Source organism: Balaenoptera borealis (genome assembly GCF_965194805.1).
Source record: "Balaenoptera borealis genome assembly, chromosome: 1".
NCBI lineage: Eukaryota > Metazoa > Chordata > Mammalia > Artiodactyla > Balaenopteridae > Balaenoptera > Balaenoptera borealis.
The window spans coordinates 161971870-161992953 of NC_138860.1; the positions used below are offsets into that span (position 1 = coordinate 161971870).

General features: G+C 55.7%; 2 protein-coding genes across 3 annotated transcripts in view; both read left to right on the forward strand.

Annotated features, from left to right (window-relative positions):
* The window catches only part of BMP8B (bone morphogenetic protein 8b), a gene marked incomplete at its 5' end in the record, with an annotated part of 33374 nt that extends 12336 nt beyond the window's left edge, over positions 1 to 21038 (forward strand). Inside the window, 6 exons of one of the 2 annotated variants that reach the window (XM_082366535.1) lie at positions 2659 to 2848; positions 3286 to 3434; positions 11148 to 11342; positions 12130 to 12209; positions 12767 to 12934; positions 14761 to 21038. In XM_082366535.1, coding sequence (XP_082222661.1) covers positions 2659 to 2848; positions 3286 to 3434; positions 11148 to 11342; positions 12130 to 12209; positions 12767 to 12934; positions 14761 to 14910 — 932 coding nt within the window. In that variant the 3' untranslated portion in view covers positions 14911 to 21038. The remainder of the gene's footprint in view (positions 1 to 2658; positions 2849 to 3285; positions 3435 to 11147; positions 11343 to 12129; positions 12210 to 12766; positions 12935 to 14760) is intronic. The other variant, XM_082366534.1, reaches the window with a different exon arrangement.
* Positions 3839 to 7956, forward strand: OXCT2 (3-oxoacid CoA-transferase 2). The gene is given in 5 exon segments (XM_082366572.1): positions 3839 to 5943; positions 5946 to 6052; positions 6056 to 6502; positions 6506 to 6563; positions 6839 to 7956. Coding segments are annotated over 5 exon segments (1560 nt in total). The 5' UTR covers positions 3839 to 5111; the 3' UTR covers positions 6955 to 7956.
* Positions 21039 to 21084: the final 46 nt, after the last annotated feature.

Sequence of the window (21084 nt, forward strand, 5' to 3'; positions counted from 1 at the left end):
TCTCCTCATTCTCAGTTCACGCAGGAGAAGACCAGGCCAGAGGGGATTTCCATACCTGGTTAGTGCAGGGACAGGCCTGCAGTGAGGCCCTGACCACTGGCCAGAACCCTCCGGGCTGCCCTAAGCTGCCTCTCTGGCTAAAGCAGGCTCAGTCTGCACAGTTAACAAGGGGGAAATAGAGGTGCCAGAAAATGCTTTCCCAGAACACCAGCTTTTGGGAACTCTGTCTCCCAATTCAAAGCCACAGGCACTGAAAAACCTGCAAATCCACAGGTGGCCTCGCCCTACCCTCCCCATTGACTGTCAGATAAAAGAGTTACTCTCTTTACCCAGTTCCACACTCAGGACATTTCACCAATTTCTGATGAAAATCATTTTCCTAAAAATGTCCCACCTCTAGTGCTTGCTGGGGTGGGCAGTTTCCTGTGCTGGAACTATTGCGGGGGTGGGGTGGGGGTTGGGCATCAATTTCACAAACCCACAGGATCGAAGTTTGGAACTGGGGTCAGCCCAGGTGAACAGGGCTGTCTTGACCGCACGCGGACCCCCAGCTCAGCAAGGGAGAGAGGTCACAGAGTTTGGTGCCCGCAGGAGCTGGCAGGTTTGTGGTTGTTCCCTCAGTCCTGTATACGACATGAATAAGTCAGCGTCAGGCCTGCAGACAGAGGTTCCCAGTGACCCACCAAGGGTCACCCACTGTGCCTTGGGGGCAGATATACTTAAGAATGCTTTGAGAGGGGTCGGGCTCAGGGCATGGCTGAGTGACCCCTCCTTATTCTCGGGGCCACACCCTGTGACAGCCAACAGCCTGGACCTATTTCATCCTGCAGATCAGGGATGCTTACACAGCCGTGTAACTGAGGTGGTCTCTGCAGTTACCGAATCCACAGAAATTGTCCCTAAAGCTGTGTGTGTGAGTGTGTCTGAAGGGAGGAGGGGACTCGTGTGGTGATAATCATGGCGAGCATCACTCGGCAAAGGTCCAGAACCCTGCCCTCCGTGCCCTGCCTGTATGGGAGGACCCAGATCCTCCTGTGTCACGCTGCCCCTGAAACAGCCTGGCTCGTGGCTGGGCATTTACTGCGGGTCCAGCACCCTGTCAGACAATGGAGGTTCTATTTCCTCTCCTCCCTGGTCAGGGGATGAAACGCCCATCTCCTGCCCAAACATGTGTCCACTGGCCCCGCCCAGCACAGCTGTTTGCCTATCCATCACCGGACCAGGCCTCCACCGCAAGGACAGGAAGTGCTCCCACATCCGCCTCTGCCACCAGCCTGGTGACTTGTGGTCTCTGAGTCCAGTAGCCAGAGAGAGAATTTTAAAAAAGACTCACAGACATGTAATTAAAATCTCAGTGTTGGTTTTGCGGGAAGGCTCTGGGAGGCTCCTGCCCCTGCTTTGCGGAAACACAGATTTTTAGTGTTTGAAAGTGACAGGAGGCTAAAGTGAGACGCTCTAAATATACTGTCCTGGGCATTTCCGGGCAGCTGGGGAAATATGGGGTTTATTCTGCTCCTGCGGTCTCTTGCCCAGACTGTTAGAGCAGCCCTGCCATGGGCCTGCCTCGGGTCCCCTCCAGCCTGGGCTTTACCCTCGCCTCCACACATAGCTTCCACTCTACCCTTAAACCACACTCCCTTGCTGCCCAGAGCCCTGACCCCCCACTGGCCAGAGCACAGCCCACGCTCCGAGGCCAGAATTTCAGCTCTCCGCAGTCAGGCCACAGCCAGACTTATGCCCTGAGCCGCACATTGCTGGATGGTGGGCGGACCCAGCACCCCACACCTGTGCAGGACCTCTGCCTAGAATGTCTTCTCCCCCACCTTATCCACCTACCAAGACTCAGTCCCATCCTTCAAGGCCAGTTCAGGTGTCACCTCCTCCGGGAAGCCTGCTCAGATCATGCCATGGGACCCTGCAGCTTCCCCAGCACTTGACCCAGCATCTCCAGGAGCTGTCATCCTACCTCGCCTCTTCCTGGTTCTTTCCATGTCTCTCTCCGGCCCCCCTTCCTGCTTCCCCTTGTTCCAAAACGGGTCCTGCCATCCTTTCACCCTTTGCTGGGTTTTATGACTGTTGTTTTCCCTGCCGGTGCTGTCGTTCCTTGGCTTTAGGCCTTTGCTCAGGCTGGACCCTAACTCTGCAGTGTCCTCCCTTGACATCGTGGCAAATTCACTCTCACCCCTCAAGGCCCAGCTCCAAAGCCCTCTCTCCCCTCAACTCCCATCCACACACCGGCTGACTCCAGGAGCCCCATCCTGCTCAAGTGCACCCAGCTATGTCCCTGCTGCCACCGTGGCCCTTTTCTGCCTTGGGTCTGATGTCCATCTCCCCAGAGGAGGGACCTGTCCTGTGCCTCATCTGTGGGTCCCAGAGCCAGCAGGGTGCTGAGCGGGGCAGGCTGGGTTTGGGGCTTGCGGACCAGACATGGACACTGCCCTTGTGGCACCGCCGTGTGCCAGGTGCCGTGCCAGGCGCCTCACGACACAGCTCCCGGAGCCCTCTCGGCACCCAGGAGGCAGAGCTGGGACAAGCCTGTTCTCGAGGAGGGAGCGGTCCCACCCAGACTGCCCAGGCCCCCAGATCCCACCCGGCCCTGCCCACCCCGGAACCCGAGCTGGAACCACAAGTGACCGCCAGTCCCACTTTGTCTTGCAGTGGAGCGGGACCACACCCTGGGCCACCAGGAGCCCCAGTGGAAGGAGTTCCGCTTTGACCTGACCCAGATCCCGGCGGGGGAGGCCGTCACCGCCGCGGAGTTCCGGATTTACAAGCTGCCCAGTACCCACCTGCTCAACTGGACCCTCCACGTCAGCATGTTTGAGGTGGTCCTGGAGCAGTCCAACAGGTGCCTGCCCTGCGCCCCACAGGCCCGCTCAAGCCTCTGTCGGAGTGTCCGGCCCAGCCCTGGGTGCCGGGGGGGACATTTCCCAGAGGACAGAAGGGGACCTTCCTGGGCAGCCCACCCTCAGAGAAGAAAGATGGTTGGCCGGAGGCCTCGTGTCACCGTGGGGAGAGGCCCAGCATCAGTCCTGGATTCAAGCCCCCATCCTACTGTCCTAGCTGTGGGACCATGGCAGGTCACTGAGCTCCTGAGCCTCAGTTTCCGCACCTGTACACGGGCACAGTAACACCTTTGTACGGTAGACACAGTGAGAAAAGGCATGTAAGGCACTCAGGTCAGAGCCGGGCGGGGTAGATGCCCCACTAATGGTCCCCCAGGAGGGCACTGGAAACAAAGGCAGCTGTGCCAGCCCTCGGTTAATTGTTCTTTCGTGTCCACAGGGAGTCTGACTTGTTCTTTTTGGATCTTCAGACGCTCCGATCTGGGGACGAGGGCTGGCTGGTGTTGGACGTGACAGCAGCCAGTGACCGATGGCTCTTAAACCGTAACAAGGACCTGGGACTCCGCCTCTATGTGGAAACAGATGATGGTAAGACTCTGGTCAGCAGCGAACCTTCCCCTGGGGGCTCCTCCGAGGAAGCTGCTGGCGGCAGGCGCAGCTGGATCCCCTCACGTGGCCCTGGAGGCCTGGCCTTTCCCACCTGTGATGCTGGGGCATACCTCCACCCCTCCACAGGGGCTCAGTGGGTAGAGAGTGAGGTTCCCGCAGTGCGGGACAGCAGGCGACCCCCTACCGGCCGAGAGTCCCTCCTCTCCTTCTGCAGGACCAACAGTTGTGTTGCTCAGAGTGAGTCCATGTTTTCCCTCCCCAAGAAATGGGAGATTCTTTCTACTCTACGGAGCTGCCTTCTGCACCAGGAGTTTCCGTCCTGGGCTGGGCGAGGGGAAGCGCTCACACCCTCAGGCTCTGAGGCAGAGGCCTGGGTGTGAATCTCGGCTCTGCAGCCTTCTAACTCGGTGACCTTGGCAGGTTACTTACCCTTCTAAGCCTCGGTTTCCTCATCTGTAGAATGAGGATTCACACCTTCATTCCTTTAGCAGGTGTCTGGGGGAGAGCCTCCTGGTGGGCCCAGGGTTGGTGTATCTGCGGTGCAGCAAGGGGCCACCATGGCTGGAGCACAGGGGACTAGGCAGCGACTGTGAGGAGGTTGAGAGAAGTGGGCAAAATATTAACTATGAAATAAATGTTATTTTATTTAACAGCAGTGGAGGAGGACAGGATCTGATTCAGCTTTTTATCAAACAACCCTCTGAGACACTCCCCCTCAAGGGGGTGTAGCATCTCTCCCTCCTTCAGTGTGGGCTACACTTAGAGACTTGCTTCCCAAAGTATGCCGTGGGCTGGGGCAGTACCTTTGCAGGGGCAACCTGAGCGGCACCCCTCAGCCGGTGCTCAGGCTCCCATGAGCACGTCATGTGGCTCCCAGACACCCTTGATCTGATGGGATGGGAACAGCGCTTCACCTCCGTGGTCTTCGTCCCCAAAACCCAGAACCCCAGTCTCACCATGAGAAAAACATCAGACAACCTGAAACTGAAGGACATTCTACAGAATACCTGACAAGTACTTCTCAAAACTGTCAAGGTCATCAAAAAACACGGGAGGTCTGAGAAACTGTAACAGCCCAGAGGTGCCTAAGGAGTTGTGATGACTATATGCCAACGTGGGACCCTGGGTGAGATCCTGGAAAAAAGACACTGGAGAAAACTAATGAAATCTGAGTAGATCGTGATGTTTAGTAAATAATAAGATACCAATATTGGTTGATTAGTTGTGACAAATGTGGATCCAGGACAGTACGTGCTGGGGACACAGGTGCGGGAACCGCTGACGTGGAGGTGGATCTGGGGGCGGGGGGGACGGGAGTAGCGCGCCTGGGAGGAAGGGTGACGATGGAGAGGAAGGACATGGCGCCCAGGCTTCCCCGAAGGGACGTCGCCTCGGGGCCTCCGTGCGCCAGTCCCCGGGTCCCTCCAGTCCCGCCTGACGGTCCGGACCGGTCCTGCCTCTCGCCTTCGCGGCCCGGGAAGCTCGGCGCCTCGAGCCCTCGGAGCGCGGAGACGGAGAGGGGCGGCGGGGAACCAGCCGGGCTGGCGCGTCACCGCCGGGGGCCCCCTGCCCTGTGACGCGCGGGCGGGGCGCGCACGGCCGCCGCCTGTCCCAGCTGGGCCCGGAGCCGGAACCCCAGCTGGAGCGGAGCGGACGATGGCAGCCCTGCGGCTCCTGGAGTCTGCGCTCGGGCGCCGGGTCCCCGCCGGCCGCTCGGTGCCCGCGCTGGCGACGGGCGGTGTGTGCGGCTTCGCCAGCAGCGCCCGCGCGCGTGCCAAGTCCTACGCGGACCCCGTGGAGGCCGTGAGAGACATCTCGGACGGCGCGAGGATCATGGTCCGGGGCTTCGGCCTCTGCGCGATCCCGGAGAACCTGATAGGGGCGCTGCTCAAGATCCGCGTGAAGGACTTGACCGTGGTCAGCAGCAACGTGGGGGAGGGGAACTTCGGGCTCGGCCTTTTCCTGGGGACCAAGCAGATCACCCGCATCGTCTGCTCGTACCTGGGGGAGAACTCGCTCTGCGAGCACCAGTACCTGGCGGGCGAGCTGGAGTTGGAGATCGCGCCCCAGGGCACCCTGGCCGAGCGCATCCGCGCAGGGGGCGCCGGCGTGCCCGCCTTCCACACCCCCACGGCCTACGGGACCCTGGCCCAGGAGGGAGGCGCACCCAGCAAGTACTTAAAGGACGGCCACATCGCCATCCTGAGTCAGCCCAGGGAGGTGAGGGAGTTCCACGGACAGCACTACCTTCTGGAGCACGCCATCACGGCCGATTTTGCTTTGGTGAAAGGGTGGAAGGCCGACCGGGCAGGAAACGCCATCTTCAGGGCCAGCGCCAGGAACCTCAACGTGCGCATGTGCAAAGCTGCGAGAACCTCAGTGGTGGAGAGTGAAGAAATTGTGGACCTGGGGTCGTTTGCCCCAGAGGACATCCATGTTCCTAACACTTACTTAGATCGAGGAATACAGGGGGAAAAATATGAGGAAAAAATGAGCGTTTAACGATCCGGAAAGAGGATGATGAAATATGCAAGTCTGCAGATAGTATAAGGACACGGATCATCAAGGGGGCAGCTCTTGAATTTGAGGACGGCCTGTAGGCCAATTTGGGCATAGGAATCCCTCTTCTGGCCACCAACTACATCAGCCCCAGTATAACCGTTCATCTTCACAGTGAAAATGGAATCTTGGGCTTGGGTCTGTTTCCGCTGAAAGAGGAGGTGGATGCAGATCTCAACAATGTGGGCAAGCAAACAGTCACCCTTCTTCCTGGGGGCTGTTTTTTCTCCAGCGATGAATCATTTGCCATGATTCGAGGCGGACACATTGACCTAACCTTGCTGGGAGCCATGCAGGTTTCCAAACACAGTGACCTGGCTCACTGGATGATACCCGGCAAGAAGGTGAAAGGAGTGGGGGGTGCGATGGATCTGGTGTCCAGTACCAAGACCAGAGTGGTGGTCACCATGGAGCACTGCACCAAGGCTAATGAACCCAAAATTTTGGAGATATGCACCATGCCACTGAATGGAAAGCAGTGTGTGGACTGAATCATCACCGAGAAGGCCGTGTTTGACATGCACAAGAAGAGAGGACTGGGCTTCCCTGGTGGTGCAGTGGTTGAGAATGCGCCTGCCAATGCAGGGGACACGGGTTCGAGCCCTGGTCTGGGACGATCCCACATGCCACGGAGCAACTGGGTCCGTGAGCCACAACTGCTGAGCCTGCACTCTAGAGCCCGCGAGCCACAACTACTGAGCCCGCGTGCCACAACGAAGAATAGCCCCCACTCACCGCAACTAGAGAAAAGCCCGCCCCAACGTAGCCATAAATAAATACATAAATACATAAATAAATTTGAAAAAAAAAGAAAAAAAAGAGAGGACTGACCCTGATCGAGCTCTGGGGTGGCCTGATGGTGGAGGACATCAAAAAGAGCACGAGGAGCACCTTTGCCATCTCCCCGAATCTCAGACCCATGCAACAGGTCGAAACCTAGCCAGAAAGTGAACCTTGGTCCCAGACCGTGTGCTTCTCCCTTTAACCTCCTGGATTGCATCCCGAGAAAGCCGCAATCACGTTTCTACATTTCACCAGCATCTGGCCGGCTTTCTCCTGCCGTCCCAGACTGGCTGCCACTGGATAGGCTTTGTTCTCTCAAGAGGGACATGCCTTTAATTAAAAACAAAAGGAAAACAGAGGCATTGACCTTATATGTCCTGTGAGTTCTGAGAAAGCTCTGCTCCAATCACCCTCCTCCCTGTCTGTGATATTTACATTAAATTCTATGCAGCTTGAGATGATCCCATGGGAAAGGTTTTACTGAAGTGCCTGCTCTTGTGAATGAATCATGAAATGTAGGGAAAAGTGATGGGGGAGGAACAACTCCACCCAGAGTCTGCGGAAGGCACCGTTTTAGTGTACTGGAACAATGAAAACATACACACATAAATGTGAATTTGTAACCAGGAGAAACGCTGTCTAAATGAAAGATTTTTTCCTTTGGCCCTATTGACCTTCCTTCTGGGGCCTTTCATTTTGTCACTAAGTTTTGTTTCCTTGTAGCCTCACCTCCTCTGCCTCTCACATTTCTCCTCCTCGTAGCTAAATAGATGTCTCTAGAAGGGAAGCAAGACCGTCTAGGCGGCCAGTAAACTGGTAATAGGGGCAACTGAAGCGGGAGAGACTGTTTGGTGCCGACGTTCCACCAGGAAGTCTTCTCTGTGAATAAACAGCTCACCTGTGTGTGGCCAAAGGCTGCGGCTTAGGATGGGAGGAGTTCTAGAAACCCGAGCGATGGACATAGATGGGTTTTCTCTTCTTAAATCATAGCGTTCCTGTGTCGTCCAGATCAGACACTTAGACCCTTCTTCTCTGTTACGGAGCCTAAACCAGCCTCTTGTTCATACTCCCTTGAAACTCATGAGGGGCAGTGAGGTACTTCATCCTGAATCCACAGTCTCACAAACTAAACAGAAAAAAATGAGTTTCCGTTTGCATGTGTGTGCGTGCGTGTGTGCGTGCGTGTGTGCGTGCGTGTGTGCGTGTGTAAGGTTCGAACCCAGGCCTGCCGTGGAGCCCACGTTTTCTCAATGTGGCTCTAGGGCTGCACAAAATGGATGGGAGCTCATAGGTAAGAACAGGAAGCTCCAGCTGGTCAAGGAAGGCCTTTCAGAGAGGTCTCCCTGAAGCCTCACCCTGACGGGAGGCCCGGATCCTGGAGTGGAGAGACAGTGTACCTGAGGGGACAGCCACAGAGTGTCAGGGGACCGTGACCAGGCGGGCAGTGGATGGACGTCATTGAGTGGACTGTGCAGCACCTTCTGGGGCTTCCGGGGAAGAGGACCTGATCTGCCCTGCATGGTGGGAGACGTCCTACAGCAGCAGCCTGGGACAGGCAGAGGTTCTAGAAGCAGACGAGTTACAGGGCTGTTAAACAGTAGAAAGAAGGAAAAGCACTGAGTTCCTACTTCTCATGCGGTGAGGAAATACCCTGTGGGACAAAAGCACACCTGGTCACAGCTGGATCCCCTCCAAGGGTTTCAGCCAGGCGTCCTGATTGTCCTTCAACGTGGCACTAGGGTCACATCCATGACCGCAGGCTGAGGTGGGGCAGGGGCTGCAGGGAAGGGGCAGGTGGCACCAGAGCAGAAAGAGGCCTTGGGGAGAGATGGGCGCAATCTTGGCCTGGCCCAGGGGCAGGGGGCATGAATCCCCAGGGATGGGATAGGTCAGGGGAGCTGCCAAGACATCCGGGCCCTGATGGGGTGGTCTCAGAAATGGGGGGAGGCTGGAGGTGTCGCGGGCCTTCCTGGCCCAGAGGAGCAGCATCTTCACCTGGACCTGCGTGCGGGGGGAGGCCACAGTGTGGCCCCCACCTCGAGGTGTGGCCACACATCCCACGTCTCTCACAGAGGGGACAGCATGCCTGCCAGCACGCTCACAGGTCAGGTCTAGAGGCAGGGACCCTGGGCCTCAGAGGTTCCTGAAGTTCCTGCCTCTGCTTTCTGGAAAGGGTCCTGCCAGAGCCAGGCAGCCTGGGGGCCAGCACCTGGACAGCCGGGGCCTGCCCTGTGACCCAATCTCTCTGCGCCCAGGAGACCCCAACACGATCCTTGACCAGACAGTTGCACAAAGAAAAGCCTACAGTGAACACGGCCTCGGGAGCACCGAGGGTCCCCCTGGCCTCTCCGTGGACAGGGCTCTCCGGGGACTCACAGGACATGGCGGCTGTATACACAGGCCCGGAGGGCTGCCGGGCCAAGGCCGCCCCACACGCCCACCAGGTGTGGGGCTCCGCTCCAGTGCCGCGTGGACGACAGCCGCCCCCCTGCCCCCGTCGCTCCACGGCCTCCTCCTGGTGCGCTCACGGGCCTTTCCCTCTCTGGCGGGGCTGCTGTGTGTCTTGTGGCTCTGCGTCCTCACAGGCCTGCTGCTCTTCCTCGTGACCCTAACCTGCCATGACCCAAATTCCCCGAACGGCTTCTCCCTGGGCCCCTTCCAGTGTCAGCTCCTGTCTCAGCAGGGTCATCCCTGAGTGGCACCTCTGATGGGCCCAGTGCATGTTTGTGGCAGGTGATGTCATAGGTCAAAGGTTAGTCTCTGGTCGATTAGTTGTTTAGTCAACTCTGGCGCATGGACTCAGGGCTAAAGCACAGCTGTGTAAGGGCCGGTGATGTCCTTGACCTGTAATGTGCAGTGGAGGATCATGAGACCCACTAATAGAACACATATGTTTATGTATGTGCACATGTGTACACTATATAAATGCACACGTGTGTGTACACATACATATATGTGCATGTGTGTGTGTATATGCCTGTGCATCACTGTTGCAACATTGGGGTGAAATGTATATGGAAGTGGGATGTTCCGCCCAGTGTTATAAGAAACATTAACAGTGAGCTTGTAGTCATCCCCTGTTGTTTAGTCTGAGAAAATTCCACAGGGAAAGGAAATAAAGAGGTTCTATCACATTCTCATCTTTATGATGAAAGCCAGGAAATAGATGTCTAAAGTTGAACTAATATCTAAATATGCAGATGTATCTACTCAAAGGAATTTTATACATTTGAAATGTTCATAGTTGAGACTTAACAAGCGAGAAAATGTTTATGTGGAAAAATTGGGAAATATACAGACTTCTTTCTTACGCTCACAATTTAAATTAACATATGAAAATATCACAGAAAAATGAAAATGGTGTGTTGTAGCAGGGGAGGGGTTTTATGGGTGATATTTTTTCTAAGTTTCTTTACAGTTGTTGTTATATATCACTTTGACAATTAAAAAACAAGAGGTCATTGGAACTACAAAGAGGTACAGGAGGATAGTTTTATCGGTGGAGGTGACTTCCAGGGATAACCAGTGTGTTTCTCCGGCGTCCTCAGGCTTTAAGCAGCTGCGGGTAAAATCCCAGTTTTACAAGCATCACTACTCCTAGGCTGAGGCCCCCGTCATGTCTCTGCCCACAGCCTTTTCTCTCTTTCTTCCTTTTCAAACCACAAACCCGCTGGTTCAGAACTTAAATGGATAAGAAGGGCTCTGGAATTAGATGCAGGTGTTTGAACGTGGACTTGGGGTAAATGTCTCTGGCCGCGGAGTCTGGGGTCTCGTTTGGGGGCATCGGGACGGTGAGTGGCCTGCTCTTGGGCGGTACTCAGCAGAGCAAGCACTGAGTCCTGGCAGCCGCTCCCACAAACCGGGTGTTGTAAATCCTACACTGATCCCCAGAAAGGATGGGGTGGAAGGTAGAACTCGGGCCTCAGAGCCCCGAGATGGGTGGGAATCCTGGTTCTGAGAGTGTCTGGTAGTGGTGCTCTAAGCCGTCACCGAGGGGCTCTGATGTTTCTCAGGGAAATGATGGGTCTGGCGTCACCATGAAGACTGGTTGAGATCATCACGTGAACTGACTGAAAGCTGTAAAGCGCTGTCACCACTGGCAGTGCCCTGGACCGTCACTAATCCCGAGTCTGTGCTCACGAGGACCCTCCCCCTCCCCTGAAAACCTGCCCGCTGGGGGCTGGGGCTGGACTTGGGACTCGGGTCTTCAGAGGAGGAAACCGAGGCCCAGTGGGTCCCCTGCAGCCTCAGGCTCCGTGCTCCTGGCCCGCCCACAGAGAGGTCCCTGCTGTGTCCCCGTGCGGTGGCCCCACCCTCGAGTGACCGCCCTCTCTGCTCTCTCTGTCTCAGGGCGCAGCGTGGATTCTGGCCTGGCCGGTCTGCTGGGGCAACAGGCACCGCGCTCCAAACAGCCTTTCGTGGTCACCTTTTTCAGGGCGAGCCCCGGCCCCGTCCGAGCCCCTCGGGCGGTGAGGCCCCTGAAGAGGAGGCTGCCGAAAAGAACCAACGAGCTGCCGCCCCCAAACAAACTGCCGGGGATCTTCGGTGAGGTTGGGGACCAGGTGGTGGGGACAGAACCCTCCCGGCCTCAGTGGGGTCAGGCTGATGGTCAGTCACCCAGCCACCTTTCCTGACACCACTTTGCCCCTGCACCCTGGGGACCAGCCACTGCACGGTCTCCAGGGCTCTGAGCATCTGCCCTCGCTGCCCCTGCCGCCCTGAAGTCCCTTCCTGCCCGCCCTGGCTCACCAGGCCCCACCCCCACCCCCCCGTCAAAATCAGGTGCCCCTGGTGGCCCTCGGTGCTGCCCCGGGCGCCCTGCAGGATCCAAGCGTTCGTGTGAAGGTGTCCCCACCAGACCAAGCCCCTCGGGACCAGAGCCCCCTGGCACCCTCCTTTCCTTCACGGGGAGCCAGGCTTTGCTTGGCCTCAGTGGGAGCCACTTATCCTGTGGAATGGGCGTGGCTGGAGAGGCGGATGAGGTCAGGGGTGTCTCCGGAGGAAAGGAGGAGGGGCTGCTGGACGGCAGAGGGTCCCCGGGCTGTTTATTGGACCATCGGGAGTCACAGGCTGAAAGTCAGGGGAGGCTGGGCTGAGCGTGGGGTGACTGTACCACGGGGAATCATCTGGAGCCATCGAAGGTTCTTGACCTGGGTCACGGCGCCAGCAGAGCTGCAGAGATGGGCTTTATGAGACCAAATGGGTTAGTTTCCCATCATTCATTTATTCAACAAATGAGCCCATCAGGGCGTCCCCCGCCCCGGGAGCTCCCCGTGGTAGGTGCACAGAGCAGGAACCCCAGAAAAGACCTTGTCCCTTCTGTCCCCCGCAGACGACGTCCACGGCTCCCACGGCCGACAGGTGTGCCGTCGGCATGAGCTCTATGTCAGCTTCCAGGACCTTGGCTGGCTGGTAATTCCTGACTCTCCTTCTTTCCTAAATGACAGTCCCCACCTTGAAGATGGCAAGTGTATGTCCAAGAGGAGGTAGAATCATGGGGGATTTGGATTTTCTTGGTTTATTTTCCTCTGTGTTTTTCCAAGTTCTCTAAAGGGAGAATGTGTTGCTTTTGTAGTGAAAAGTGCTTTTTTGTGAAAACCATGAAAATAGAGACTGTCTGAATCCTTAGCCATAAAATGTCAGAGCAGCAGCAGGAAAACTGAGGCCAGGGTGGGCAGTGCCTCTGGCCTCTGCTGTGACTGGCGGTGGGCTGGGGAGGACGAAGCTGAGCGCTGATGGCGCATGAAGGGGACGGAGATCGTGCCCAGCCCTGTCTGCTGAGGGTCTTCGGGTGGATGTCAGGCCTCTGGGGGAAACTGCCCTGGGAGGGGCCCGAGGGTGGGGTGATGGGCCCTGAGGCTGAGGGAGGGTAAGGGGCAGCCCTGAGTTGTGCTGTGACAGGTGCTGGACTGGGGGGCTCGGGAGGGGCACATGGGTGGGACTCACCTTCTCCCATTACCTGCCCCCAGGACTGGGTCATCGCCCCCCAAGGCTACTCAGCCTATTACTGTGAAGGGGAGTGCTCCTTCCCACTGGACTCCTGCATGAACGCCACCAACCACGCCATCCTGCAGTCCCTGGTCAGTACCGCGTCCCTCTGCCTGGACGCCCAGGGGAGGGGTTTGCGGAGGAGAGGGGCGCGTGCAGCCAGCAGGTGATGGCAGCACTGCTGTGTCAGGGAGCTTTCTCTACATGGAAACCTTTCTGTGTGCATGTGCAGTGAAATCCCACAGCTGTGCAGCAACTGGTCCCCGTGTGGGGCACCCCCAACCCGTGCACCTGAACACACGTGCACTAGACTCTTGCTGATCGGTGTGCACACGTACACACGTGCACGTGGGGGACTTTCACGTCCATGCGGTGGGTACCAGACTTATAAAGGCCTGCCGGCTGGTGGTCAGAGGCACAGCCCGTGCATGATAGGCGGGCATCCCACACGGCTACTTGTGCCCTTGGAACACACACGTGCACAATGTTCACTGGCGCGTTCGGCCTCCTGTGTGTCACACACGCCCTCAGGGTCGAGGTGGGGGGTGACACACGTGTGGGTTCTGCCCCCTCTTCCTGTGCAGGAGTCACCAGGTACCCCGTGCCCTTCTGGTTTCCCCTCCCGTTCCTTTCCCGTTGGCTCTTTTTTCTGGGTCCCTCTCGGCTCTTTGTGTCTCTACAGGCTTTTGATGCCCCGATGTCTGGGGAAACTTTAAATGCTGAAAAAGTTTCTAATAGGAACACTGTTGCTGCTGCTTATTGCTAAGTGTTTTAAATGTTTTTTTGTGCTGAGGCTTCTTTCTAGAACATTGACCTGGACACTCTAGTTACAGGTTGTTCAAGGTGATGCCCTAGAGCAAATGAGTTAAGAAGGCAGCATGGACCCCAGGATAATGCCTCCTTTCCCAATGGTCACATGGGATTTGCTGGACCCCTGGGGAGCTGCCTTCCTTGAAGAAGGTCAGGGGTGATGGAGCCTGTCCTGGCAGCAGGCTGCTCAGAGCTGGGGCTTCTGGGGTAAGGCTGGGCTCTGGGGACCGGGGGCCAGGCTGCCGGACAGGGCCCCCCATGAGACGGCTTGGCCCAGGTCCTGCTCAGCGGCCTCCGTGAGGCCTGGGAGGTCCCGGTGGATGGAAGCAGGTTCCCTTTTCCCTCCAGCCCCTGACAGGCTGGGGAGCTGCCTTCCGGGCCCTTCCACGTGGGGCCCCGATGAAGAGTCCAGGGTGAACGGCAGCTCATCCTGCCGAGTCTCCAGATAAATATTTTTGTAGAGGCTGCAAGAGCTCACTCAGTCGGGCTGCCTTTAGGGGTAGAGCTGTTTGGAGGAGGGTAGCGGGATCCCCGTCCGTGCCAGGTCCCAGTCGTGCCACGGCCTCGGCCTCAGCCATGGAACTGGGCAGGTGACTCGGTCCCAGTGCCCTCAGTGGTCATCTGCCCAGAACAATCCCTGCCTAGAAATTGTTAGGAGGGGTGGAGGTGCTTTCAGAAACAACAGTGTCGGACACCCCAAGGGTGAGCCTAGAAGTCTGGCCGCTAGCAGGTGTAACACGGACCTTCACCGGCTCCCAGTCTGGAAGGGGAGACGGACCAGAAACAGCTCATGCGGACAAGACACGATCAGGGACGTTGCAGAAGCGCAGGGAGGGGAAGGGAGCAGAGGGGACGCCAGGGGCGGCGCTGCAGGGGCGCAGGCAGGACCTGGCACACGTGCCGGGGACCAGCAGGGTCAGGGTCGTCCTGTCTGAGGGGAGGGGCTGTGACAGGAGCCACAGGTGCCCAGGCTGGGCCTGAGGGCAGAGGCGGGGTGGCCAAGGGGGGCGGGGCCGGGGCAGAGTTCGCACCAGCACCTGCCGGGCTGCGGGGCGAGATGGAGCCGAGGAGGGGCGAGCGGCTGGAGCCCGGGCGGCAGGAGCTGGGGGCTGGGACGGGGTCCCCGCGGCTCTCACGCGTCTGCCTGCCGCCCCCTCCCCGCCAGGTGCACCTGATGAAGCCTGACGCGGTCCCCAAGGCGTGCTGCGCGCCCACCAAGCTGAGCGCCACCTCCGTGCTCTACTACGACAGCAGCAACAACGTCATCCTGCGCAAGCACCGCAACATGGTGGTCCGCGCCTGCGGCTGCCACTGAGGCCCCGCCCCGCCTGCTGCGCCGCCCCTCCCGGGTCAGCTCAACCCTCCGCAGGGGGCACCCCCAATGCCCTCACAGCTCAGGCAGGACGGCAGCCAGGGCGCCCCTCCGCTGCCCACATCCTGCCAGGGGCTGGTCCTCCCCAGGCCCCTCTGCCCCGCCCCCGCCCGGCGCCTGAGGTGGTGGTGGAACTCCGGCCTGGTGGTCTGCGTCCGCAGCAGGGTCCTACCCCAGCCCCCTCCCCAGAGGCACGGGCTGACCGTTCTTTGCGGTTGGCAGAGTCCTGTCTGAGGACCTGCCCTTGTCCACTGCTGGCCCAGCTGTGGGCGGATGTGGGACGAGCTCAGAGGCACCTGGAGCCCAGGATGGCCACCCCAGGCCCTTCACCATCCACAACGGGGTCTGGGGATGTGTAGACAGGTCCTGGTCCATCTCCAGTTGCCTGCCCTTCCCAGGTGCAAAAGTGGGCATTTCTGGGCACTTCTGTTAGAGTGTGGAGTTGCCCTCGGTGTGCTATATTTGTGGATCTGAATTACCAAACCGCTGGCCACAAGGAGGCATGTGGGTCACCTCCAGAAAGAGCTAAATGAACAGCATGATTTAGGGCCAAGGCCGATGGCATTCATCTTCCCTGTCTTCCTCCCTTGACCTGCCTCTGCTGTCTGGGGAAGACATGCAGTGCGCGGACACTTTAGGGAAACAAAAAATCTTGGGGGCTTTATTGACCCCATCTGGTCACCATGTTGAACCATCAGGAGTTCAGCTCTGTGGAAAAGTTATCTTTTTGCTGAGCCAAGTACGGTGGATACGGCGGGTGGCCCAGGATGACAATGCCCAGCATGGGTGACATAGTTTCCCGTAACCTTCTGCACGGCAGTCATCAATCAACCTTGATATTTTTTCTTTCACATCTGGATAGAATTTCAAAATGACCAGCACAGAACTCCAGGTGGCCACCACCAACAGATTAGAGTTGGCATGTGGAGTGAAAACTACCTGCCATCTCCTGCTAAGGAGCGATCCACTGCCCCCAGTGCTCTGGGACACTGGGCAGCCTGGGGCCAGGCGTGGAGCGAGGGCAAGGCTTGTTAGCACCTGCCCATGTCCAGAAGCTGTCAAAAACAGACTGGTCACCCAAGTCTGTGTCACCCTGTCCTGTTTCTTGGGGCCTGTGAGCCAGAGAAAAGGCCCCTGTCCCAGGGGAATGACAGGCAGCAGTTAAGCTGAGCTGGGTGGGGAGGTTCCCGGAAACCACTGCTCTCCTTGGAGCGGCCGCCGGCAGTTGGAGTGTTTATTTGATTTCTGACTTGGTAAGCCTGTAATTTACCTGGTGGAGCAGACTGCGTCCAGCTGCCCGAACCCTGAAATACTGTGTCATTAAAAGCAGAGCCTGGGCCCGCCCCAACCCACGGGCACAGCCCAGGACGTGCAGCCCTGGAATTCACTCTGCGCCCCAAGGAGGGGCTCCGGGAGCACAGGTCTGGCAGCAGGGGTGGAGGCGGGGGCCTTGCTGCAGGACAGCAGCCCCTCCGCCTGGACCTGGGAGGGCCTCTGGGAGCCAGTGCACAGGAAGAGACCCTCCCCATGGACACAGGAGACTGGTAAGTGGTGAGCTCCCCATCAGTGTAGGGATCTAAGCTCTGGCCTACATGTTAGGGGACATGACTTGGTGGCTTCCTCCTCTGCGTCTATTTCCCATCTGTAACATGAAGCATGGACTTTTTGATCCGAAAAGGCCCTTCAGCCAGGGAATCTGTCTGCCAACCTTGTCTCACACTGAGCCCAGAGGCAGCTTGCTAACCCTGAACACGGAGCTCAGGTGGCCATCACGAATCAGAGCTTGCACATAACATGGAACCTGTTTGTTATTCTAGTACTTACCTACCAGTTCTCTTCCCAACATGGAGGATTGTCTCTTAGGTAAATATAAATCTTAAATTAGCAGATTATTTTGAGAACTAACATTTTTCACTTGAAAATTTTTACTTGTAATTTTCTGAATTTCAAATTTTTTTTTATTGCGGAAGTGGAAAAATCAAAACACGTTAGCTCACCAGCTACAAATTACCAAAAAAAATGGTAGTCTTAATGGTAGTTTCATCAATGACTACCATTAAAACGGAAGAATTGACAACTAATTTTTTATTTTATTTTTTATTTTTTTTGACAATTTTTTAATTTGGTATTTTTAGGCCCAGCCAATGATTAGTTTGGTCGGGTACACCAGGAATGTCTGTCATATTATCCAAAGGTTGGTAGATGTGGAGTACACCTCACCTACCAATCAAGCTGTGCACAGCAGGAGTGGAGTTACAATCCTTTTTCAAGCAGAACAACTGAAAAACAGTAAGTTATTGCTTACGTACCTGGCCATCAGACTTCCAGCAACTTTTGCCATCCAGTTACCAAATGAAATCAAATAGGAAAAGCCCTGAGGAGTGGAAGAGTTGTGAATGGACACGAAGCCCATGTATGTTATCCGGAGAGTTATGTTTGCTTAGCCAAGCAATGCAGCTGCAGTACTCTTGCTCAGGGCCTGGCTTGTTTACCTGGCCAGACTAGAATAAATAAGGGTGGTCAATTCAGACCCACTGACAGCAATAAGAAATCAGTGACAGTTGATAGGCAGGGAGGACACATAGGAAAAAAGGCTAAGGTGAAATGCACAACAGTTTTGGTGTTTGCAGTGCAATCCCGGCCTCAAGACCAAGTCATCATAATGTGAGGTTCACTGTCTTCAAACTAAGATAGGGTAGTAACATGTTCTGGAAAAATCCCTAAGAAATAGGAAAAAAGGCAGCACAGCAAGAGTACAGATTTTTGGAGCAAAATGGATTTGAATCCTGGTTCTTCTTCCTCTGTAGAGCAGGATACTGGCTTTCCTTCCAAGCTATTTAAAAAGATCATATATGGACACAAACATTTAGGACAACATCTGGCATATAAATGCTTAACAACTGGTACCCGTTGGTATTATTATAAATGAATTTGCTAGTTTTGAGCCCCTTCCGTGCTTGTCCACTAAACCTTTTCTCCTCCCAGAATGTATTCTGTGGTGTTCTATTTCAGAGCTGTGCTTTTCCCACCGCAATCCTTTTGAGGGCAGGACTTGTGTTCTCACCTGCTTTAAAGGCCTGGGACAAATGCCCGGTTATGCCGGCAGTGGCCAGGGCTGTGACACTGTGCTCTGTGTTCCCAGAGACACGGGGATCCCAGTGGCCTGCTGAGGGCACTCAGCACCACCAGGTACCCTTTTGGCAGTTTAAACAGGGGTTGTCCATCCCAAGTGTTATTCCTTATGGGGAGGCCTTTTGTGAGCACTTGACCCACTTTTTAAAAAAATGTGCTTTTCATTTATTACAAAAGTAATGCAGTTTTGGAGAAAAGTTTGGAAAAAAACAAAAAATAACACAATTCAAATCACTATAACCCTCCAAGTCAGATAAACATGCTAGAAATATTTTGTTGAATTTATTTCTAGGCTTTTTTCTTAGAATACATATAAAACATAGATGTTTACATATTACAGATAGGTATTTGTACAAAATTGGGATCATACTGTATTATATAAACTGCTTTAGATGTGCTTTTCCCACTTTATTATATGGTGTAATTTTCCCCGTTAATAAATGTTTTTTGAAAATATGGCTGTCTAGTTTTCCATCACCTGAACTCCGTAAGACTCAGTTTTCACCACTAAAAAGTAGGTCCCACAACCTCTTTCTTGTGCTGGCAGCATCTGGAGCAGACACGCGGTGAGGAAGTCCAGCAGTCACAGGACTGGTCCCGGGGCTCCACCCCCGGGTCTGTTCCTCCATGCAGCCGTCACAGGGCCTGCACAGATGGGGCCCGGCCCTGGAGGAGCTAGTGAGGGGATGCATGAGCAAAGCCAAGCCCCGTGTTCTCAGTCCTGGTGCTGGAGCAACAGAGCAATGGAAACGAGGACGGGGAGGCCAGGCAGTCCCAGGAAGGCAGCTTTGACCTTCAGCCTGCAGCAAAGGCCCCACAGCGCCCTGGGTCCACTTCCCACAGGCCAGAGCCCTCCTGAGCAACAGAGGGTCAGTGCTGTGCTGTGATTGGTTGAGCGAGGTGGCTAGGCCACTGCTCCCCAGACTCTGGGCTCCCCATCCTGCCTGGCAGAGTAGGGCCCAGACCAACCATGGAGACCATGACTGTCTCCCCACAGGCCTGGGGTTGTCCTGCTGTAGACTGAGGCTAGAGCTCAGGAAACACCCCAGGACTCCATTACGACCGATGGGGAGATGGCCACGCTTCCGACCCCAGCTCTGCCACGTCATCCTGGGTGACCTGAACAGTCATGTCACCTGAGCCTTGGTTGACCTCTGCACAAGGTTCTGGTGTGGAAACAGTGAGTTAACACCTGTGGACACCCAGAGGGGCACTGGGAAGGCCACTGTAGCTCCAAACCCACTGAGCTTCCCAAGCTGCTGGCTGGTCTCAACCTCCCTAGGCTATCAGGAGTCGGTCCTCTCTTGGAGGGCTGGCTGTACTAAGCTCATACATATCCTTTCTTGGCTCTTATAAAAGCCCTGAACTCACTGCCATCACCCTGCTTCACTAAAGCCTGCCCTAACGCTGTGGGCAGTCAGGCAGACTGACCTGTGACGGCCACAGTCTGCACTCAGAGGGGGCGCCTGGGCCTTGAGGTGGGGGGTCTCTTTCGGCAGCTCCATAAGGATCAGGGGTCACTGTGGTACATCTGAGGCCCGAGCAGACAGAAACCTGGTCAACTGCAGCAAAGGGGGCTCAGCTGAGGGCCAGGAGTCCACTCGGCACATGGGAGCCAGAGGTAGAGCCAGAGTGCCATCGTCTCTCAGCAGGAGCTCTCCTGGGGCCACCAGGGCCAGGGGACAACAGGCCACACTCCTGCCTCGTCCAGATTTCTACTCAACATGTAAAAGCCCAGCCGGGTAGACTCTGAATGGTCTGAGTAACCCACCCCACAGGGAGGTATCTAGTGGCTACAGGGCTCAGTCTCTGCTCAGTGCCTTCAGTAGGTCAGGATTTCTTTAAAGGCACTTGGCTGACCAGTCCATGGAGGGGGAGCAGAGAGAAGCCAGCCTGACTTGAGCTCCAGGAAGTGGCTGCACACAGGGACCAGACTGTGAGCTCGGCATGGGTGAGGCCACTTGTCTCATCAGTGGTCAGCAAACTTTCTGCAAAGGTTCAGATAGTAAATATTTTAGGCTTTGGGACGGTGTTGGTTAATTTTGTGTCTATAGCTAGGCCATGGTATCAACTTTTTAGCCAAACACCAGTCTGGATGTTGCTGTGAAGGTATTTTTCAGATGTGATTGACATTTACATCAGTAGACTTGGAGTAAAGCAGATGACCGCCTCATAACGTGGGTGGTCCTCATCCAATGAATTGAAGGCCTTAAGACAGAAAGGCTGGGATCACCTGAGGAAAGAGGAATTCTGCCTCCAGATGGCCTTTGGACTCAAGCTTCAACATCAACTATTTCCTGGGGCTCCAGCCTGCTGGCCTGCCCTGCAGCTATCAGATTTCTCAGCCAGCATGACTGCAGAGCCAATTCCGTGAAATAAATCTCTTTCTCTATGAACATACACGCACACCCTATTGGTTCTGTTTCTCTGGGAACTCTAATACAGGGACCATACAGTATCTGTCACCAATTACTCAACTCTGTCACTGCAGTGAGCAAGCAGCCACAGACAATATGTAAACAAATGGGTGTCGCTATGACCCAATAAAACTTTATTCACAAAAACAGGTAGTGGGCTGGATTAGACCCAACGGGTTTGCTGACCTCTTGTCTCCTGACAAATAGGTACAGCACTTGGCATGGAGAAGGCATTTTGAGTAATAAAATATCATTTAAAAAACCTGTAGAATGAAAGTGAGCAAATAAGCAAATGAATCACGGAGACTGAGCAGTACACCCACTGGCTATGAGACTGGCAGAATGATTTGGGAGTGGAGGCACTGTAGATAGGAACTTTTCCACTGTCTTTGATTCCCCGGGGGCCCGGGCGGCCGCCCACCTCAATCTGCCGCAAGACATCCAGGCCTTCCGTGATCTCCCCAAATACCACGGTCTTGACAATGGTCTGACAAGGGTATCTGGCTTGAAGATATATCACCCGACATCTCAGGGAATTGTCAGAGGGAAGAAAGAAAAGCTGTGGGGA